This window comes from Dicentrarchus labrax, unplaced genomic scaffold (genome assembly GCF_905237075.1).
Source record: "Dicentrarchus labrax unplaced genomic scaffold, dlabrax2021, whole genome shotgun sequence".
Lineage (NCBI taxonomy): Eukaryota > Metazoa > Chordata > Actinopteri > Moronidae > Dicentrarchus > Dicentrarchus labrax.
The window spans coordinates 11,646,254-11,665,261 of NW_026136724.1; the positions used below are offsets into that span (position 1 = coordinate 11,646,254).

At 38.5% G+C, this 19,008-nt stretch overlaps 1 protein-coding gene across 7 annotated transcripts in view; it reads left to right on the plus strand.

Moving 5' to 3' along the window:
- Window positions 1-19,008, plus strand: part of grm8a (glutamate receptor, metabotropic 8a) — a 444,440-nt gene that overhangs the window by 212,240 nt on the left and 213,192 nt on the right. For 2 of the 7 annotated variants that reach the window (XM_051393031.1, XM_051393032.1), the window contains exon 14: window positions 2,219-3,040. The exons of the other annotated variants lie outside the window; for them this stretch is intronic. In XM_051393031.1, the coding sequence (XP_051248991.1) occupies window positions 2,219-2,268 (50 nt within the window). In that variant the 3' untranslated portion in view covers window positions 2,269-3,040. Of the gene's footprint in view, window positions 1-2,218; window positions 3,041-19,008 lie in introns of those variants that run through there. 7 annotated transcript variants of the gene reach the window in all.

Here is a 19,008-nt window from a genome sequence, read left to right on the forward strand (position 1 = left end):
TAAAACTGAATACAAGTGAAGAGAAAGCACAGGATTTATTATGATTACCATCATTTGTGTTACGTTGCATGTGTGCTCTGTGTGTGTGTGTGTGTGTGTGTGTGTGTGTGTGTGTGTGTGTGTGTGTGTGTGTGTGTGTGTGTGTGTGTGTGTGTGTGTGTGTGTATATATATACACATATATACATATATTTCATATATATATCTGGCAGATATATATCTGGTGCTGTGGTTGTGGTGCGGAGGTTGACTAAAAACTATGCATTTTCACATAATTTTCTACTATTATCATTTCAGTATTTATTTTAAAACTCCAGTAGTAGTTTTTTACATGAAGGGCATTAGCAGGACGAATGTCTCGAACTAAATATAGCTAAATGTGGATTCTAGAGCAGCAACAAAAACGCTTACAACACTCACTATATAAACTCAGTAATATCTCACTGAAAATAATTCTAAAATGTCAGTAAAATAAATAATATTCCTGACATCAAATACACAGACATCAGTCAGCATCAGTCCTTCCTCCTGTCCTGTCAGATTGGTTTCAAACCAAACAAGCTTGTTCCTGAATCACTTTAAGATTAACTAGCATGCCGTGGTTGTAACAACAACTGCAGAAAAAGCAGGTGGAATATCGCTTTTCTACATTTTCTACTTTGGCCTTTCTGCTGAGCCATCTGCTCTCTTGCTGTCTGTGTGTCTGTATGTTTGTATGGAGCTGAGCCCTGCCCTCTGGCCTGTAGAGGAGAGAGACAGAAAAGCTAGTGCAACCATAAATGACAGTGAAATGTGGTCCTCTCAGCATACTTTCTTTTCTTTTAATTTGGCCAAGGCGTTGTGACAAAACCCCAAAAAGCTGCGCCGTCTATATTACATTATGATTATTATGTTTGATGATTATATGGTTATTTTGGTGCCCCCACCATACTTAGTACAAACAAAACAAATATTTTCCCTTCTGTACATTTAGATATACAGTTCACATGCAGCTTTTTGCGTAAATTAAGCAAAAGTTTAATTTCAATTTAAAAATTAATTTCACGCCTGACTTTTTTTTTGCATGGCAAAACAGCTGCAACATTGACAGTTTTTAAATAGCATGGTGCGTTTTCTCCGAGCTTTGACAGTGAAGCACTGTGACATCCACTTCAAAGCTCTATTTTGTGTTGTGCCGGTTCTCCTGTGTCAGCAATCTGCAGATGAAATGACAGGACTGTGCGTGTGTGAATGTGCATAGTTAGCTGTGAGTGTGTATGTGTGCATGCATATTTTTGAGTCTCCATCAATGTAAATGGATTCGCTCGTGTGTGTGTGTTTCTCTCAATAGCTGCGTGTGTAAGTGGTGTTTGTACAAGTGTCATCTGTAATCTCATAAACACATGTATGTCTCAGCCTTGCTGTGCATGTGTTCCTGTGCAGCCTGTGAATACTGTAACTGGGCGTATAATAGGTTTCAGACCTGAGAAGGCAAACCATGTTTTCCTGTCAGCACTTTATTAGCATCAGTGAAGGAAGCAGGTCACAGTTCATTCATTTAGCCAATAGTTAAACTGCTTGGTCATCTCCTCATATGCTTCACTTTGCAAAAAGGTTGCAAATTAATAAGTACCATATGGTTCAAGCAACAAATAATTTAAAAGTGATGAGCAGAAAGCAAATTTAAGAATCTTTACTTTTTTGCTACATGACATTTTGTTTAAGAGTGCTCTTCAGAAAACATCAATTAAAAGATCTGGATGTTTTTCAGGTCTGCATGCACTATATCAAGGACCTTTTCCCATTATCCGAGCAGTATGATGGTGAAACAAGTGAACGGCCAAAAAAAATAACAATAAAAGAGTTGTATGAAAGCATCAGAGTATAACAATGGCGCAGTTAGAGGCCTGTGGTTGCTGCAAAAACATTGACATTTACCATGGAACGCTTGAGGGGACACAAGACATAATGGGTTTGACAAAAAGCCCCAACAACTCAGGTGGACTGTAGATGTGACACTGTTACGTGACCATCTGTAGCAAAATCTGCTCTCAACTGCTCTTTCTTCTCTCCTGCTTCCTTTCCTCTTCCCATTCCATTCCACCCCACCAATCTGTCTCTTCTCTTTCATTCAATCTTTCCCCTTTCCGCTCTTTTTTTCTAATTTTTGTTTAATTTTCCTATCCCTTGCACCTCACACCACCTTCCTTCCACCTTCCACCCTTTCCGTATTCACGCAGCTTCATCAACTAAGACGACATATGTCAGCTACAGCAATCATGCCATTTGAAGGGACCACAGAAGATGAAGGAAGGGATTGGACAGGAGAGGGGGGCGTATCTCGGGGCAGTGCCAAGTGAAGGAAGGAGCCGTCGTTCTTAGCCGATTGGCCGAAGAATTAGCGGACGGACAGATCGCCCAATGGAATCCAAGCATGAGACATTTTGTATTGTTCCACATCAAACCACAGACAGGTGGGACCACATAAACAGCCAGTCAGTGTGCCTGCTTTCCCGCTGCTCACAGCTCATTGGTCCTACCATGAACTTACCTGTTTTAAAAAAAAAAAAGACACAACATGAAAAAAGTGACGTACCATAGGACACTGTGGTGGACAGAGTAACTATTAAAACCTACAAAAAAAAATAAAAATAAAACAAACAAAAAAGAATCATGAAAAGAAAAAAAAAAACTCTCAGAAACAATGTAGACATTATATCTAAAAGGGCAAAAGGTGGGGCCGGGAAGAGATTTAACAGAATACATTTTAAAAGATATTTAAAAAGAGAAATGTAAGAGAAAATCTATGAGACTCAAACATGTTTGTTGTTATTCTCTACTTGTAAGTATTTTTGTGGTTGTGACGATTTTTTCATTCTTGTCTCACCGTTGTCTGATGGATCGCCCTTGCTTAATGAGATGAGTGTGTTTCCTCCTGCTGTCTTGGCTAACCGGGTTGTAGCCTTGGGTTGTGAACCTGTAAAATGCCATGGTTGAAGCATGCCAGTTTTTATACAAAAAGGAGATTTATTTATAATAAAGGAATGTTTTGCAAATGTGTAGATTGGTGGTCGTTTGTACGTTTATAGTTTTGAGGGTGACTCGGTCTTAAATGGTCTGTAGGAGAATTGATGGATGACAAAAGGTTTTAGTGACAGATTATGGCAATACATCATCCATTCAAACGTCAGCATTGCTTCACATATAAATCAATATCGTATCATGCTTATTATATGTAGATGTAGATACAATACTTGGTTGATTAGTGATCATGCTTGCATAAAGTTAGTGTGATTTTAATAATTGTAGTGTGGCTGTCCTACTTAAATATGTCAGCTGCTGCATAGATTGCCATAAAATTGTGTTTCCATGGACCTCAGAGGAGGAATGCTAATTACTTTGGTGATCCCCTGAGTTTTCCTCTAGTGCTACCATGAGGTTGATGTGTGGTTTTGAGTGAAGTGGCTTGACAGCTACTGGATGGATTACCATTCAATTTGATACATCCTGTATATTCATGTCCCTCTCAGGAACAATAACTTTGGGGATCCCCTGACTCCAATAGTTTTGTTTATGACTAAATACTTAAACTAACTAAAACTAATGACATTCCCATTAGCTTTAGCTGTACTTTGTGTTTAGTGGTTAAGTTAATGTTGGCATGCAGAAATGCTCAGCTAAGATGGTAACCATTAATTAAATAGCATGGTTGCATTGTCATTAACTTTAGCTCAAAGCAGCACTCCTAGCACGGCTTTAGAATAGTCCGCTTTCAACATTGTTCTTAGCACTGTAATAAAACCAAAGCACAGCTGAGCATAAAAAAACAAGTGCTTTGAAATCTAATCTTTGACTATTTAGAAATTATTTATTGTTAAGAATAACACACCTTTACCATCTCACCCCAAGCAGAACATGAGAATGGATCATTCATTCATATATTGTAGAAAAGTATGAAAGTATTAATGTCAGTTATAGCATTCATTTGTTTATAAAATAATAAAGTTATACAGTTGTTATTATGGGACAAGTGATCTGTAACACTGCTTCTCAAACTGTGTGGGGACCGTGGATGACCAGGGGAAACATAAGGAGTGAAAGTAAGTCGAAGGAATGGGATTTATGTAGGGAAAATAACAAACAAGTGTTCCCTGATGCTGACCTTTATTTCACTAAAATTGAACTTTAAGCAACTTTAAATCCTTAATCAATCTTTCTTAGCTATAACATTAGACACTGCAGGAACAGAAGAAATAGCTGTAAGTGTCTCACTTGACAGTTAGAGGAGAAAGATAGCATAAACTGCTTTAAATAATGAGGGTAATTGAAATGTATACATTTAGAAATAAACTGCAGACAGTGTTGCTTTCTTCTTTTAAGAGTTTCACATATAATACAATATGTATTTATGAAAGGATGGCCAAGATCAAATCTGCATAGTCTATTATAAAATATATTGAGTCGAAGAAGATTACCTTTGGGCGCAGCCTGCTGTATAACATCAGCATAATCCAATATTGGTAAAATGAGTTGTAGCACAAGCTTATTTCTAACAGTAAATGAAACACAGTTTTTGGAATGGTAAAGAAAACAATACCAAAGTTTATTCCCAATATGATTTAATATTGAAAAATGAAAGTTCAGAGTCAAGCCATAGGCCCAGGTATTTGGTGTTTTCAACTCTTTGCAGTGGCGTACCATTAAGATGGGCAATAACACATGAATAAGCTTAAGATTTGGATTTAACGTTTTGGCAAGTACCAATAATCATGTGTGAGATTTAGTTTGATTGTAGTATTTCAGTTACACTTACATTTCTGCACAAAAGGTATAGACGTGCTGATCTGATAACACAGTAGGATTGTTCCTTTTGCTGCTCCAGCATTTTTTGTTTCTCTCATAAATCCCACAATTTAGCTAATCCCTTGGTTATATCCAAAAGATCTCTTTCCGAGTTTGATTCTACTGCAATTTGTATTTTTCTTTCTATTTCATTTCCTCCCATTAAATGCTCTTAGGTCTCTTCTGTCCTCCTCTTCAACCATTCCTCTGCAGTGCAGTGATCTCCCAGCAGACACGATGTTGATGGGAGATATCTGCCAGAAAGAAGGCCTGCAGGGAGAGTGCAAGAGTGAATGAGAGAGAAAAAGATAGATATTAGAGCAAAGTGGACAGAATTCCCCTCTCTCTACACCTGCAACAATCCTCCAGATGCCCAGCCTTCAAAAATACATGATAGCTAAGAAAGAAACACTCAACTGCATCAGCGGATCCATTCTTGATGGAGAGGAACAATCGATAATGCTGAAGGCAAAGTGAAACGACAAATAACACCATTTACGGAAGGATGGTGTGCCCTACGCATAGATGTCAGAAGAAAAGGTGTAAAATTATGTGAATGTTGTTTTGTGTTCTTATGTTTGCAGTCTCTTCTGGATGCCATGAAATACTCCCTTGATGACAAGGTTGACGGATAGACAAAACAGTAAATACCAACCCAGAGGAAAAGCCTTTGTTCCATCAGCATAAAATCACAGCTACAATTTCTGCAGCTGGCATTCTGTGTTCAACTGCCAAATCCCAAATGTCCTTAAGCAAAACACTAAACACCTACCTGCTTATTTACTGGAAACTGCTCAGGAAAGATTTGAAGCGTGTTTCATGACCCTAAACCCCACGGAACTTATTCAGAAGCCAAATGCTAACTTTTACAGACAGATATGTTGCTAGAGAACAATAGCGGTAGTTCTTGTGTGTATACCATGACAACTGAGTACTCATGCCTGTTTAAACAGCGTAGAGCAACTATTGCTAGGCAAGGTAGAAGGCTTAAAAGACATAAAAACATAAAGGGAGAAGTGGAGACTGTGCAAAATAACTGGATCAGTCGTTTTTTTTAATTCAATTTGAGTTTTTTGGCAAGCAAGTATCAGACATTGTCACACAAAGATGTTAAAAGACCAGACTCTAAAGCCATGTTAGCAAATGAAGGTCATGTAAGCATGCTCTAAGGCTAACAGTAAAAATGCGAACATGCTGAAGATAAGCAGGTATAATAGTAGTTATAGTTTACCATGTTCACCAAAAACAGATTTTTTTTGTATTAATATTTTGTGCCAATATATTGATAAACTGTAGCATCAGATCATCGTGCAGCCAAATGTTGCATTTTGATTAAGCAACTCTCATCTGTTTGTGAGCGCTATCACCACGGACCATAATCCATACCTTCTGGAGTTTTCACATCACTCATCAGAAGTCACCCTGGGGAAGGGTGTAAAACCCCCCCATCAGAAGCAGATGTCAGACACTTCAGTTTTCTGTCATGGAATTGATTCATGTAAACAAAGGTTGGATTAGCTGTCTAACAAATGCGATCAGATGGATAAGTGTTGAGGGATCCAGGGCTGCGTCCTATGACACTTGTTTGTCATCACACATGTAAATCTGTCTGAGAGTCATCCAGTATTTCCTGAAAGAAACCAGATGGTGGATGTTTTGACCTCGTTGTCACATAGGCAGTGAGTGATACAGCTGGTTTGTGTGCGGGGTGGGTTTGTTGTGATTAATTAGCAGTGAATCAGACTGACAAAAGTAACAGAGCACAGGTGTGGAAGAAACCAATAATTAAACATTTTTTATTTAATTTTACTAATAGGCACTTTATTAGGGTAAGAAAATGTTGACAATAGGGCATGATGAAGGTGCTGGTCGATATATTTCCAGGGTTCTTATATATGAAATCCTCCTATGATCAAATTTCATTTTAAGAAGCAACTGAAGCACATACCTATAATCATTGAGTTGATTTAAAACACCCACTTTGACATGCAAAAAATGTTATCTGTATGCAAATACAGAGTAGAGTTATTTTAGGTCAAGGTGCATCAGGTTATTAGTGCACACTCAGCTGTGCAGTACAGCTCACCATGAGTGTTAATACAGCACACAGAGTACCCAAACTGTGTGCGCACTGTGCAGGAAACCAGCAGGATGATTAATGTCTTGCCATTACTCACAAGACTATCTATGTAAATAAAAAGTAAGATTTATTATGGTAACTTCTTCTAAGCAATTCATGATAATTTGATATTCAAATTCATTGAGTTTGCACTTAAAAACAGAATGGAACATGCCATAAATTATGAGCCAGATTTGAAGAGTTCAGTAGTTTTGTGTGTGGATTTGGCCCTGATTTGGTGGGAGCAATCAACTGGAAACCTTTTGTATCCACATTAAGTTCATTTGGGCTTTCTATTTCAAGGTTGCTTAAAATACAATTAAACTTCCTAAAACGAGCGTAACACTTGTTCTCAGCATGCTATTACGAAGATTTTTAGGAATCAGACTATGAAATTATTTTAATATTACAATGAATCAAGCACACATTCATAACTTATCCTAGGTCAACCCACATTCAAGGCATTGTGGGACACAAAGGAAACAAATTGTGGCCTTTTCTTCCACTGACTTTAACTTTGAGTTATGGGCTTTTTAAAGGTGACCTGATTAGGCTTTGTTCCTGTGGGACCTTGTTAGGTAAAAGAGCGCCTAATGACCTTTCTCTGAGCTGTGGGCCATGCCTCACCACACAACCTGTAATGCTGGACATTGGGCTTAAGAACTGAGAAAACACAAACTATTCCTGTATTTTTACAAAAATCTTACATTTTTAAAAAGATTCAGTCATTATATTTTAGTTTTGTTATAATGTTTAGACACTATTCGATCATTTCAACTGAAAACTGTACTGTTGGCAGTTTGCAAGATAGGCTTTCCAATAGAGGCAATAATCCATGTGTCTCCAGCCCACTAATTCAATTACCAATCTCAGACTGTTGCCAGTGTGGCCAATGAAACAGAAAACAGTGGGTGGCTGAAGAAAAACTGCTCTCTTTGCGAAATCACACCTATTCCCACATGAAGTAAGGGTGTGTAAATGTGTGAGTGTGTGTGTTAGTGTTGCAAGAAAAAAAACAGATGGTTCACCACTGTGTCTGTGTGGATGGAGAATTGAGGCTTCGAAGCAGCAGGGCTGATTGACTTGGTGGATGCTGTCACCAGGGTATCCAGACCAGATGTCTGATCTGCGTCGCACTACTCAAGCATCTCAGAATCACACTGACCATTAAATAGGACTGAAATACTTAATAGTACTGTAGAATTTGAGTTATATAATAAGCTTTCTGCTGGCAGTCTCAGCAGGACGCAGTCTCTTTTGAGGTTGATTGAGATGACCATCCTATAACAACCATAAAATGAAATGAATGGTAAATCTTGTAGTCTTTCCTCAGCAGTTACTAAATATAAATATCCTATAGACAGACAGGCTGATCTTGCCACAGTTTGATGCAATAAACAAAGTACAGAAAGTTGCACACAAGTAACGTTATCTTAACGGATAAAATCATACACAAACAGCTAGTTAGTCCTAGTATTATAAGTTAGTACTTAGCTTCTTTGCCTATGTTTAAGCAGAGCAACACAGTTTAATCCATTCCTTACACCATATTCAGAATCACAAACAGGTTTATTTTGAAGTTGTTTTTCAGAGTACCACAAAAAGTAATATAAAACAGAAATTTACAATAAAAATATGTCCATTATATATTCTATTGTATAAAGAGATGTACAGTAATTGAATGAAATGTTAACATTTTTGAATAAATGTGAAAATATTCATAGTATAAAGAATATGTGCAATGTCTAGAAAAAGACACATGGAGATGCACAGATATATGCAACTATGTTAATGTGATGATACTGGCTTGAAGGTGTGTCTTAACAGGCAGAGACTACACCCCAGTGATAAACACATTTAATTTCTGATAAGTTCTTCACAAACAAAGTCTGTGGTTATTTGTTTCTCTAACACTTTTATTATGAAGCAGCAAAAAAAGTGTTTGGTTGTCATCAGAAGCTACTTAATACGACTCCTACACAGCTGGAAGCGAACGTGAAACAATCGAATAAAGCAGATATCTGAAAGTACAAACAGGGACGCAGGAGAGAAACTTCAAACCACTGAGATTCAGTTAGAAACTACAAAAGTACTGAGAGCTGAACACTCAGAGACTTGTAAAAAACATCTGTCCCTCTGGTCTCCTATGCAGATAGGTCTCAGAACACATGCTTGTTTTTTGAAGGGGAGAAGGGGAGTTCATCAGGGGTTGGCTGCAGTTGGTGAGATACCTCTTGGAGGCAGGTTGACCCTGCTTTGGCCCCACTCCAGGGAAGGTCCTTGTTGGGCGCGGCTTAGCACAACTTGGCACGTTTAAAATGGTAATAGAAATGCAAATGATGATGTTCAGCTGCCAGCGGAAGGACTCCACAGTGTCGACTTAGGAGTCACACAGGGTAAGGGGAGGTCTCTTCCTGAAATCCACTACCATCTCCACGTTCTTCAGAGCGTTAAGCTCCTGGTTTTTCTGACTAAACCAGGTCACCATAACATCAGTCTCCCACCTATATGCAAACTCATTCCGACCAGAAATGAGCCCAATAAGGGTAGGTGTCATCCAAAAAATTTAGAAGCTTGATGGACTCATTAATGGATGTGCAGCTGTACGGGGAGAAGAGTAGAGGAGAAAGGAAAGTCTGAGATGTGTTTTCCCAGTTTCACATGCTGCCTCTTGCCAGACCTTGTACTAGGAGCAGAACTAGATCTCGTCCTAGCACTCCTGAGGAGAGTCCAGTTGCTGGATGATGAAATGTTTACTGCATCGTCTACAGACCTTTTTAGCTCTGTAGGTGAACTGCTTTGAGGTGGTACAGCACAAGGTGCTGAAATGACTTTAATACCACAGAGGTCAGGGAGATGTGTCTGTAGCCATTAAATTCTGTGGCCTTAGATTTTTTGGAGACATGGATGATGGTCACTTTTACTCTTGTGTGTTTTGTTCTGGAAAGGCTGAAGAAAAAAAAACACCACTCAAACCTGTTTAAATGCAGCGTAGTATCACTTTACTAGTGCCCTAAACTCAACATGCAGAGAAACCCGAAGCTTGACAGGCCTGTTGTTCCTTGTTACGGTCACTCAGTCATGACAGTAGTTCAGGCGTTAACGAACATCATTTGGGCAGTGTTTCATTCCGCCTGATCTTCTATTCTTCTAAAAACTTTACATAAATGTTTCATACATTTCCAACTAATTTTGCAACAGTACGGCAAAAACTCTGAGGTCCTCATGATGACCTGTTGGTGGGTTTAAACAGAGTTTAAATTACTTCTCTCCTCGAACACTATAATAGAATTGTATTGCTCCATGCAGATTTACTGTATAACCATCCTCCATATCCTAAACCTTGAGCAGATAACCATGTAATCTGGAGTTTATAGGAAGATTGTTTTTGTATTGAATTTATTCATTTATTCAGATATCATTTTTACTCAATTTGGCCCAAGGGGAGGCATTTTCAATTTAGTTTTATTTTAGTTTTGTTTTGTTTTCTTCTCTGTCTCATTGCTAATAGGATTTACTGCCACTGGAGAATCAAAAATTGTTTTTCCAAAGTATGAAGATTCTTATTTTTTATTTTCTTATTTCCAGTTCCGCATTATATTTAGTACAACACTATGTGACTGTGTGTGTGTGTGTGTGTGTGTGTGTGCGTGTGCGTCAGTGTGCACAATCGGACAAGTTTAATTTCAAAGCTTCCAGATTTCACTGCAGCAAATTCAAACTTTCTCCTCGCTGCTCAACACACACTCTGGCAGCACAGTCATATCCACACAGACACACACACACACACACACACAGAGTCATAAACACAGAAGTATTTGCAGATATTGTACGTCAGTCTGTCCCTGAACACTGGGAGCTCCAAGACATCACATCATCAGAAACATTGTCACATATACAAATACAGACTCTAAATTAGACAGAGAATAATGGATATGTGTTGCTCTGGTTATTTGTAGCGATGACAGGGACATTCTTTACCAATATCACAAACCCTCTGCCTATTATATTTTTAGTTTCCCGTCATCTCACAGTTCCCATTTTCCGTAGATCGTCTTTTGGGACGTGTAAATGCATCAATAGCCCTGTGGCTGTGTGTGTGTGTGTGTGTGTGGTTGTCTATACTCTCCGTCATTCCCATTTGTGTGAATGTGCACACAATCATGTCTGTCAGTCCAGTGCTTGTGTGTGTGCAGGTATAAACATACCCTGGTGAGAAGACGGGATACCTGGGAGAGATGCCAACGACAGAAATGTCTCACCTGTCAATCAAGCTTCCTACACTGTCGTGCTGAGGATGAGGAAGAGGAAGAGAAATCTGAAATGCTTCCACCCCCTTAATGAGGAAGGCCTCCGTTTGGGAGTTAAGAGTGCTTAAGGAACGGAAGAGTGATTTGAGAGGGAAAACAAAGAAAGAAAACAGTGAAAAACAGCCGGTTTCTCTGTGTTTAAGGTTTCTCAGGCAGCGTGCAAAACCTCCCAGCCGAGACTTTATCGTAATTAGCTCTGTCAGATGGCCTGTGCCAGAGGAAGCTATTACCTTAAATAGACTCACCAGTGATACGGATCCTGGTTCTTACAGATGTTTGCATGCCTGTTGAAGATACAGCTGGCTGGTGCCGGTGTGGGCACTTTTCCCACTTTTGTGAGTCTGATTACTGATGCAGAATTAAAATAGATAAATTGGGAGTTAATTGTTGAACAAAGAGCTCACAGTGTTACACACTATAAACAAGATGCATTAGAAAATTAAAAAAACAACACAAATAATTGTGTAACACCACAGAAATATATATATGACATTAATTGCAGAGTAACAATCGATGAGTTCTGTAAGGATTTAAGTGAATAAATGGTGTAGCTAATACAAACCCTCAACAAATTAGATTTAAGACTAGTTATTCACCTGTTAGCCTTACACCTCATGGATTTCTGTAATATACCAACGGGGGATTCATCAAATCAACAAATCAGTCAAGTTTAAATGCTAAACTCTCATGCAGTTTGTTTGGAAGTCCTTATGATTGACTTGTTTAGTTAGAATAAAGAGGAGCTGAGGTGAATACGGTGTTGGTGTGTGACTGTCAGACTGTCAGAATAGGGGTGTGTGTATGTGCATCGTGTCCCTGCAGGAACATATGCTGTTCCACGCTGTTTTCTGTGGTATGAACAAGTGCAGTGAAAATAAGATGATTCAGGTTTGCCAGCTTTGAAACCTGACTCACAGGATGTGAGACACGTCCAAATGGCATTTACAGCCAACTCACAGAGAAGAGTCAAGCCGGAATAAAGCTTTTCTTCATATTGCTAATTTCTGCCAAATCAAACTCAAAAATGCAAGGATTTTGCTATATATAGGTATTTGAACTATAACAACATTGCTTATTCTTATATATTTTACTTATATCCCCATTCCTTAAAATTATATAACATACATTGACTTACACTGATCAGCCTTAACAATGTGTTATTATGTTATGCAGCCCCATATGCAACAAATGGCAATGCACTGTGTGTTCTGACACCGTTCTACTAGAATCAGCAGCAAAACCAATTTTTTCAGTATTTTGAGCTACAGTAGCTCGTCTATTGGATCGAAGCAAACGGGCCAACCTTAACTCCCCACGTGTATCAGTTAGCCTTGGCCACGCATGACCCTGTTACCAGTTCAAGGCTTTTCCTTCCTTGAACCACTTTTGATAGGTACTGACCACTGCAGACTGGGAACACCCCACAAGAGCTGCTGTTTTGAAAAAGCTCTGACCCAGTCATTTAGCCATCACAATTTGTTCCTTGTCAAAGTCGCTCAAATCCTCACGCTGCCCATTTTTCCAGCTTCCTGCTTCAACTTTGAGGACAAAATGTTCACTTGCTGCCTAATCTATCCCACCCACTGATAGGTGCCATGAGTGTTATTCTCTTCACCTGTCAGTGGTCATAATGTTATGGCTGATCCGTGTATGTTTGACCAGGCTTCGTGGTATGAAATGTATGAACTTACCACGAAATAGTAATTTTTACGCAGTAGTACAGCTACTTCCAACAAGTTGTTTTTACGTGCAACAGATTTTTAGTTTACAGGTCACAATTTACCTGTATTAATAGAGTTTTAATTGCTGTGCACTGTTACATTTCAAAATGCTGAGGCTTTTCAAAACACCATCTGCTAACAGCACATAGGTTAGCACACCTCTTCTTTATTTATATTCATGTGGAGATGTTCGTGAATAAGGAATGCTAAGAGCTCTGTTTGTATGCAGAGAAAAGTTAACACCAAATTTGTGCTGCTCTCTGAGTTTGTACTTCAGCTACATATGACTGGAAATAGGCGGGTGTACGTTGCTCGATCCTTGCATTGTATGAATATACTTTCAACAAAGATAGGAACGCATTTATCCCAATTTCCCAAATGTTACTTTGGATATTGCTTAATAGTATGTAACCCACTGTATGTGCATAAATGTCAGCTCCCAGTGGAAACTCATCCATCCAGTGATGCACTTTTTCCTAAAGTTAATACCTGCATTCAGAGGAGCAGCAGTAGATAACACTATAATCCCATGTCCTTCTTTTCTCTTATCATAACAGGACATCTGTCGCTGAGGGGCAGATTATCTACACGACTCTAAGGTCACATGTTGACAAGATTATGAGGTGCAAGGGTGACGAGGCTGTGGCTAACACCTATAAAAGCAGCTGCTGAGTTGACTCACAGCTGTTAATAGCTACTGTGCTGCCTGCATGGTGTTAGCATCTGGCACATGGCTTGGTAGAAGATGGCTACCCTAAATCCTGTGAAGAGAAGCAGAGGAATAGGGAACTATAATTTCATGAGGAGGAGAGGGAGGAAAGGCGGAGGGAGGGTGTGGAGAAGCAGGAGGATAACTGGAAATGAGATAAAAGGTAGCGAAAGGCAGGATAAAAGATTACACATGGAAAGGATTTCTGGTTACAAAGATATATAAAATCTGTTACTCTGACGTCCCTCTGTTTATAGCTGTCAATGTGGCTTAATGCTCTTTGGAAGAGGATGAAAACAAGGTGATGGCAGAGGGAGGGAAAGGAGAAGAGAACTCCCGGTTTATAGCTCACTACATGGTAGCATGCTTAGCCTCTGATTAGAGCTTGCTACATGTGGTTAACATCTGCTGAAGCATGTGGCTGTATAAAAATTTGCTGGCAAGCTAAGCTGTGATAAGGGAACCGTACAGGAGGAGCAGGTGCTTTAAGAGGCCTGTTCTGTGTCAGGCATTAACACATGCTTTCGGTTCACATCCAGCTTTTGCGGAAATCTGATTTAGCTGGATTATTGTTACCCCTTTAAAACGTGCCTTTGAAAATGGGTTTCTCATCCACGCAAAACACACCTGACTCTCTCAGGTAATATTTACAGCCTTTAAACATTGGTCTCGCTCATGAATATTCACCCTTAAATTTGTGTGTAAAAAATTTGTTCATCTGATTCCCCAAAAAAGAGTGTGTACATGTGCATTTTGGGATTAGGCTTCACTTTGTAACTGTAACGTGTGAAATAGAGTGCATAGTGATCTCATTTGGCACTTATGCAGTTTTTATGCCTTACATTCTCTCTGACACTTTTATTTTCGAAATTTTGGGGTCACTCGTGTTGTCCTCTGACCTCTGACTATCTTGTCATGAGCACAGAGCAGCATAAACTTAAAGTCATGGTAGGTAATCAAGCAAATGCTGCACTGCATTGATTTCAACAAAAAAAGTGACTGGTGCCAATCATGTGTGGTGGACAGATATCAGACATGGTAGACAGTATTTTAAACTAAGCACGTCAAATCTAATAATTTTCAGAATAAAATATCTCAAAAGTTAGTAGTCATTAGACCCTGTGGGTGGTGAAGGTTTACCCAATCCGTGTTGATAGATTTATTTTTTAAGTAAGTCAGTTCTAGTGTGATCAGTTTATATGCATGTCATCTTCAGGGTTGACTCATCTCTCTTAGTAGATGCTATAAATAGCTGCATCTTTAAAATACAAACACATTACATTTGGTGGTTAATACTGAAAAAATCACCCACTCATATCAGTTGTCTGTCATCCAGATGTGCTGGTTGCCTATGAAAAAAAACTGAAGAAATTATCTGACTATCCACTGACAAAGTTTAAATGTATCTCAAATTTCTATAGAATCTCTGTTGAAAAGCTGATGGCACAAGTGCGGTAATATGAATGGATGATAGAGAGGATAAAGAATTTGGATAGAGGGTAAGGAACTTCCGAAAAAATATGACTGATTTTGAAGTGTGTCTGCGGACTCTGTGTCTCAATGAGTCAATCCGACGAGGAAAAAAAAAAACCTTTCCCCACCATTTGCTTGACAATAGGAATTAATTTCAAATCACGCGTCTGTCTCCCTGATGAACGTAATTGCTTTTCAGACTGCGCTCTGCCAGAGAGAGCCTTGACAGTGGAAATGAAGCTGACACACAATCTTGTCCTCTATTGTACTTGGGAGTGCAATACACACAAGGTTTTGTCAGTGATTTGTCACAGCCCTTTGTCTCTGAACAATGGGTGACTTTGCTGTTGTTGCTGGTGCTGACCTGAACTTTCTCCTTACAGTTTTGAAGAATGGAACAGCAGAGGAGAGGAGTAAGGAGGAGGAGGTTAATGAGACAGAGAGAAAGAATTAGCCAGGGGTATCTGATTTTGACATATGAAAGATTGTGTCAAATTGCATATTAGCAGGACTTTGTAGAAAAGCCCTTGAAGCAGTTTGGGTTAGGTTGAGCTTTTATTAAAATTTGGATGGCAGATATTAAAACATATCATCCGCCACTGGGATGGGAGGTTCTTCCAAACTGTAACAAGACGGTAATAGTCTGTATAATAGCATCTTATTTTATTTAAACATGTCATGTTAGCCAAATGGCTCTATGGATGGCAATGTGGGTCTGTTGGTTGACTAGTTTGGTCCGGACTGAAATATCCCAGCAACTATTTGATGGTTTGCCATGACATTTTGTACAGACATTAAAGGTCCCCAGAGGATGAAGCCTAATGACTTCTGTGATTGCCTGACTTTTCCTCTACCACCACCTGTAGGTCATAATTTAACATCTACTTGATGGACTGGCACAGATTTTGGAAACACTGTCATGTCCTATTCAGGATGATAAATTGGTGACCTCTGACATTTCATTTAGGACCATCATCTGGTCAGATATTCAATGTGTTCAATGTTCAATGCTTGCGTTTATGACTAAAATACCTGCAAAACTAATGACATTTCCATCCGCCTCACATGTACTTTGTGTAATATTTTGCTAAGATAAGCATGCTAACATGCTAGTAAGATGGTAATCAATCCCTACCTCCCACACATGTTAGCCTTGTTAACACTGTCATTGTGAGCTTGTTAGAATGCAGACATTAGCGTTGAGCTCAAAGCACTGCTGTACTCAACTACAGCTCCACAGAGCCGTGTGGCTATAAACTTTTTGTCTTCTTGTTAATTACTAATTGGTGTAAAAGTAATGAATATTGCCTTAATCACTGAGTCTATGTCATGTAGGTGGTCACGACAATGCTATCTTTTATTTTACAGTTAAAGTTTATCAAATCAATTGTGAAATTAATTTGTATCAGACATATACAGAAGAGACATTAACATTTTTATCTGTGTGTTTGTCACTTTCACCTGGTGTGAGCTCTCCCTAAACTCTATTTCATGTTACTGTTTGTATGTGTTTCAGAAGACACAGAAGATAATGCCGGTCAAATTTTAACCAGCCTCTCCTTCACATCATGTGCCAAAACAAACCCAAAAACCAGTTTTTTCAAGGTTATTTTCTCCTTCTTATATATAATTTATTGATCGAACTTTTAACTCGCCAAAATGAAAATGGTTTGGAATGATCAGGGTGGCTCAGATGAATTTTTTAGCATTTCAGAAAACCATCTGAAAATCGCTCATTACCAGATATTCTGTGCCAAACATCAATAGTGGTCTTCAAGGTGGGATAAATGTGCCCAAACCTTTTGAAATCTGAGTCTTGCTTGCAAGAGCTCTTTGATCAATGTGGAATTCAATACAGCTCATTTTCATTGGAGACTGTTAATCCATGGTCTACTCTCTGCGTCAAAGGCTTTTCTACCCGGCCAACCGTAAAATTCTTGGTGAAATGGAGGATTCTTTTGGGCATAGATATGGTCCAAATCAAAGACAATTAATATTAACACAGAGCTGCAGTTTTATTGCAAATATGTCAGTATTGGCCTTTAAAAACTCCAAAACAACTGACTTTGGGTTTAAATTTCTACACCATATAATAGAAAACACCAGGAAAGGGAAACAATTTACAGACATGATGAATAAAACTGTTTCCCAGTTCATCTCACCTAAAACAGTGAAGCAAATGAAAAAGAAGTCAAGTTGGCAAACACAACTGAGTTAGATGAAAAAGTGAGTGACTTAAATGAGTCTGCTGTATATGTTGGAATGAGGTAGAATATTAAACCAACTTGTCTTGATGATAGGAAGTCTATTGTTTAAAAAAGCCAGAAAAGGAGGAAGAGTAGAGAGTTAAAGGGGGACTGAGAGGAAAATGAATTCAGAGTAAATACAAATAGAAAATGATATCATATAAATTCCTAAATTCACCTCTAATAAGGAAAAGGTTCTTTGTGAATTGATTTAAAACATCTGACTTTATCAAATTGACATCTGCAGAACATTTTGCTATCTGAAACAAATGAATCTATGGACTATAGAGAATATCCTAGAGTAGGATTTAAAGCTAGTTATACTTGTGGACTGTGTTGTTTAAAAGGGAAACCCTCTTTTAATTAGCTTGGCCAGCAGGGCAGGTGATTGATTTTATGATTTCAGTACATGGGGATTAGGTTTGTGACTGATTCAGTTCAAAGCACCATTAACACTTACATTTTAGCAAAGGAAAAAAAACAGTTTCTCAAGTTCAACATGGATTGGCTGAAAATGTGACAAAAAAGAAAGAAAAAACCTCTTCTCCTGGAGGGACTTTCAACAAGGATACATGACCATATTGAGCAGATCTCCAGCTTGGCAGGGACAGTTTTGTTTCTCACGAGTGTGCCTTTGCAGTATGATTCAAAAGACAGACATTTGCTTTGTGCAAGAATCAGTTCACATGGCCAAGATTCCTGCAAAAAAATAAAAAAAAATGCCACGCAGGTCTAGAGCAGGGTGGAAACCCTACTGAGTGTAAAACAATTCTCACAGCTTGTGGCTTGGATCCTGGAGGAAGGATAGCACATGTTGTACTGTTTGAAGATTAGCTACTATTATGACTGCCAATGACTGAGACATGAGAATAAAAGCACGATGGGCATCATTTATTACATTAGCAAATGGACCTTTTGTTGTTAATAGACTTTCAATACAACCAATTCAAAATAATTATGGCCTATTCAAACACAGTGTGGGCACAAAACTGGAGTACAACCAGATTGTTCCACAGACAAGAGAATCAAGGTATTGGATGTTATTGAAGTTTTTAATGCCCTTTTTAGGACCAGCTCTGTTTAATGATGTCCCTGTAAATACATGCCTTTGAATTTTATTAGCACTTGTATAATATGTCAGCAACATCATACTCTTATGTTATCTTAGCAAGAGATAACAATCTGCAAATGGTTTTAGATTAAACCACGGCAAATAAAATCACTGAATTGAGAATCACTTTAATTAAAGTTAGAGGATGCTTAATACTTTTATACTGTGATAAAAGTGCAGGTTTACTAAAACATGACTTTCTTTTTTTCTTCACACACACTTCCAGTGATCATTATTTCCTCTATCTTGAGGAACTGTATGTATTCATCAAAAGAGATGAGCAATCTGTTATAGCTTGCAAATTAATTTTTTCTCAATTACCATCTGCGTACTACTGCAACAAAGGTTTAATGTTTGCCTTTTCATGTAAATTAGTATGAAAGTCAACATTATGGTAGTTCACTGTTAAGATGGTTATAACAAGCTCTGAGGCTAAGGCCGAGCTGCTTATTATAGATGAAGTGAGGCCAATCAGCGTAGTAAATAATTAAATTTAAAT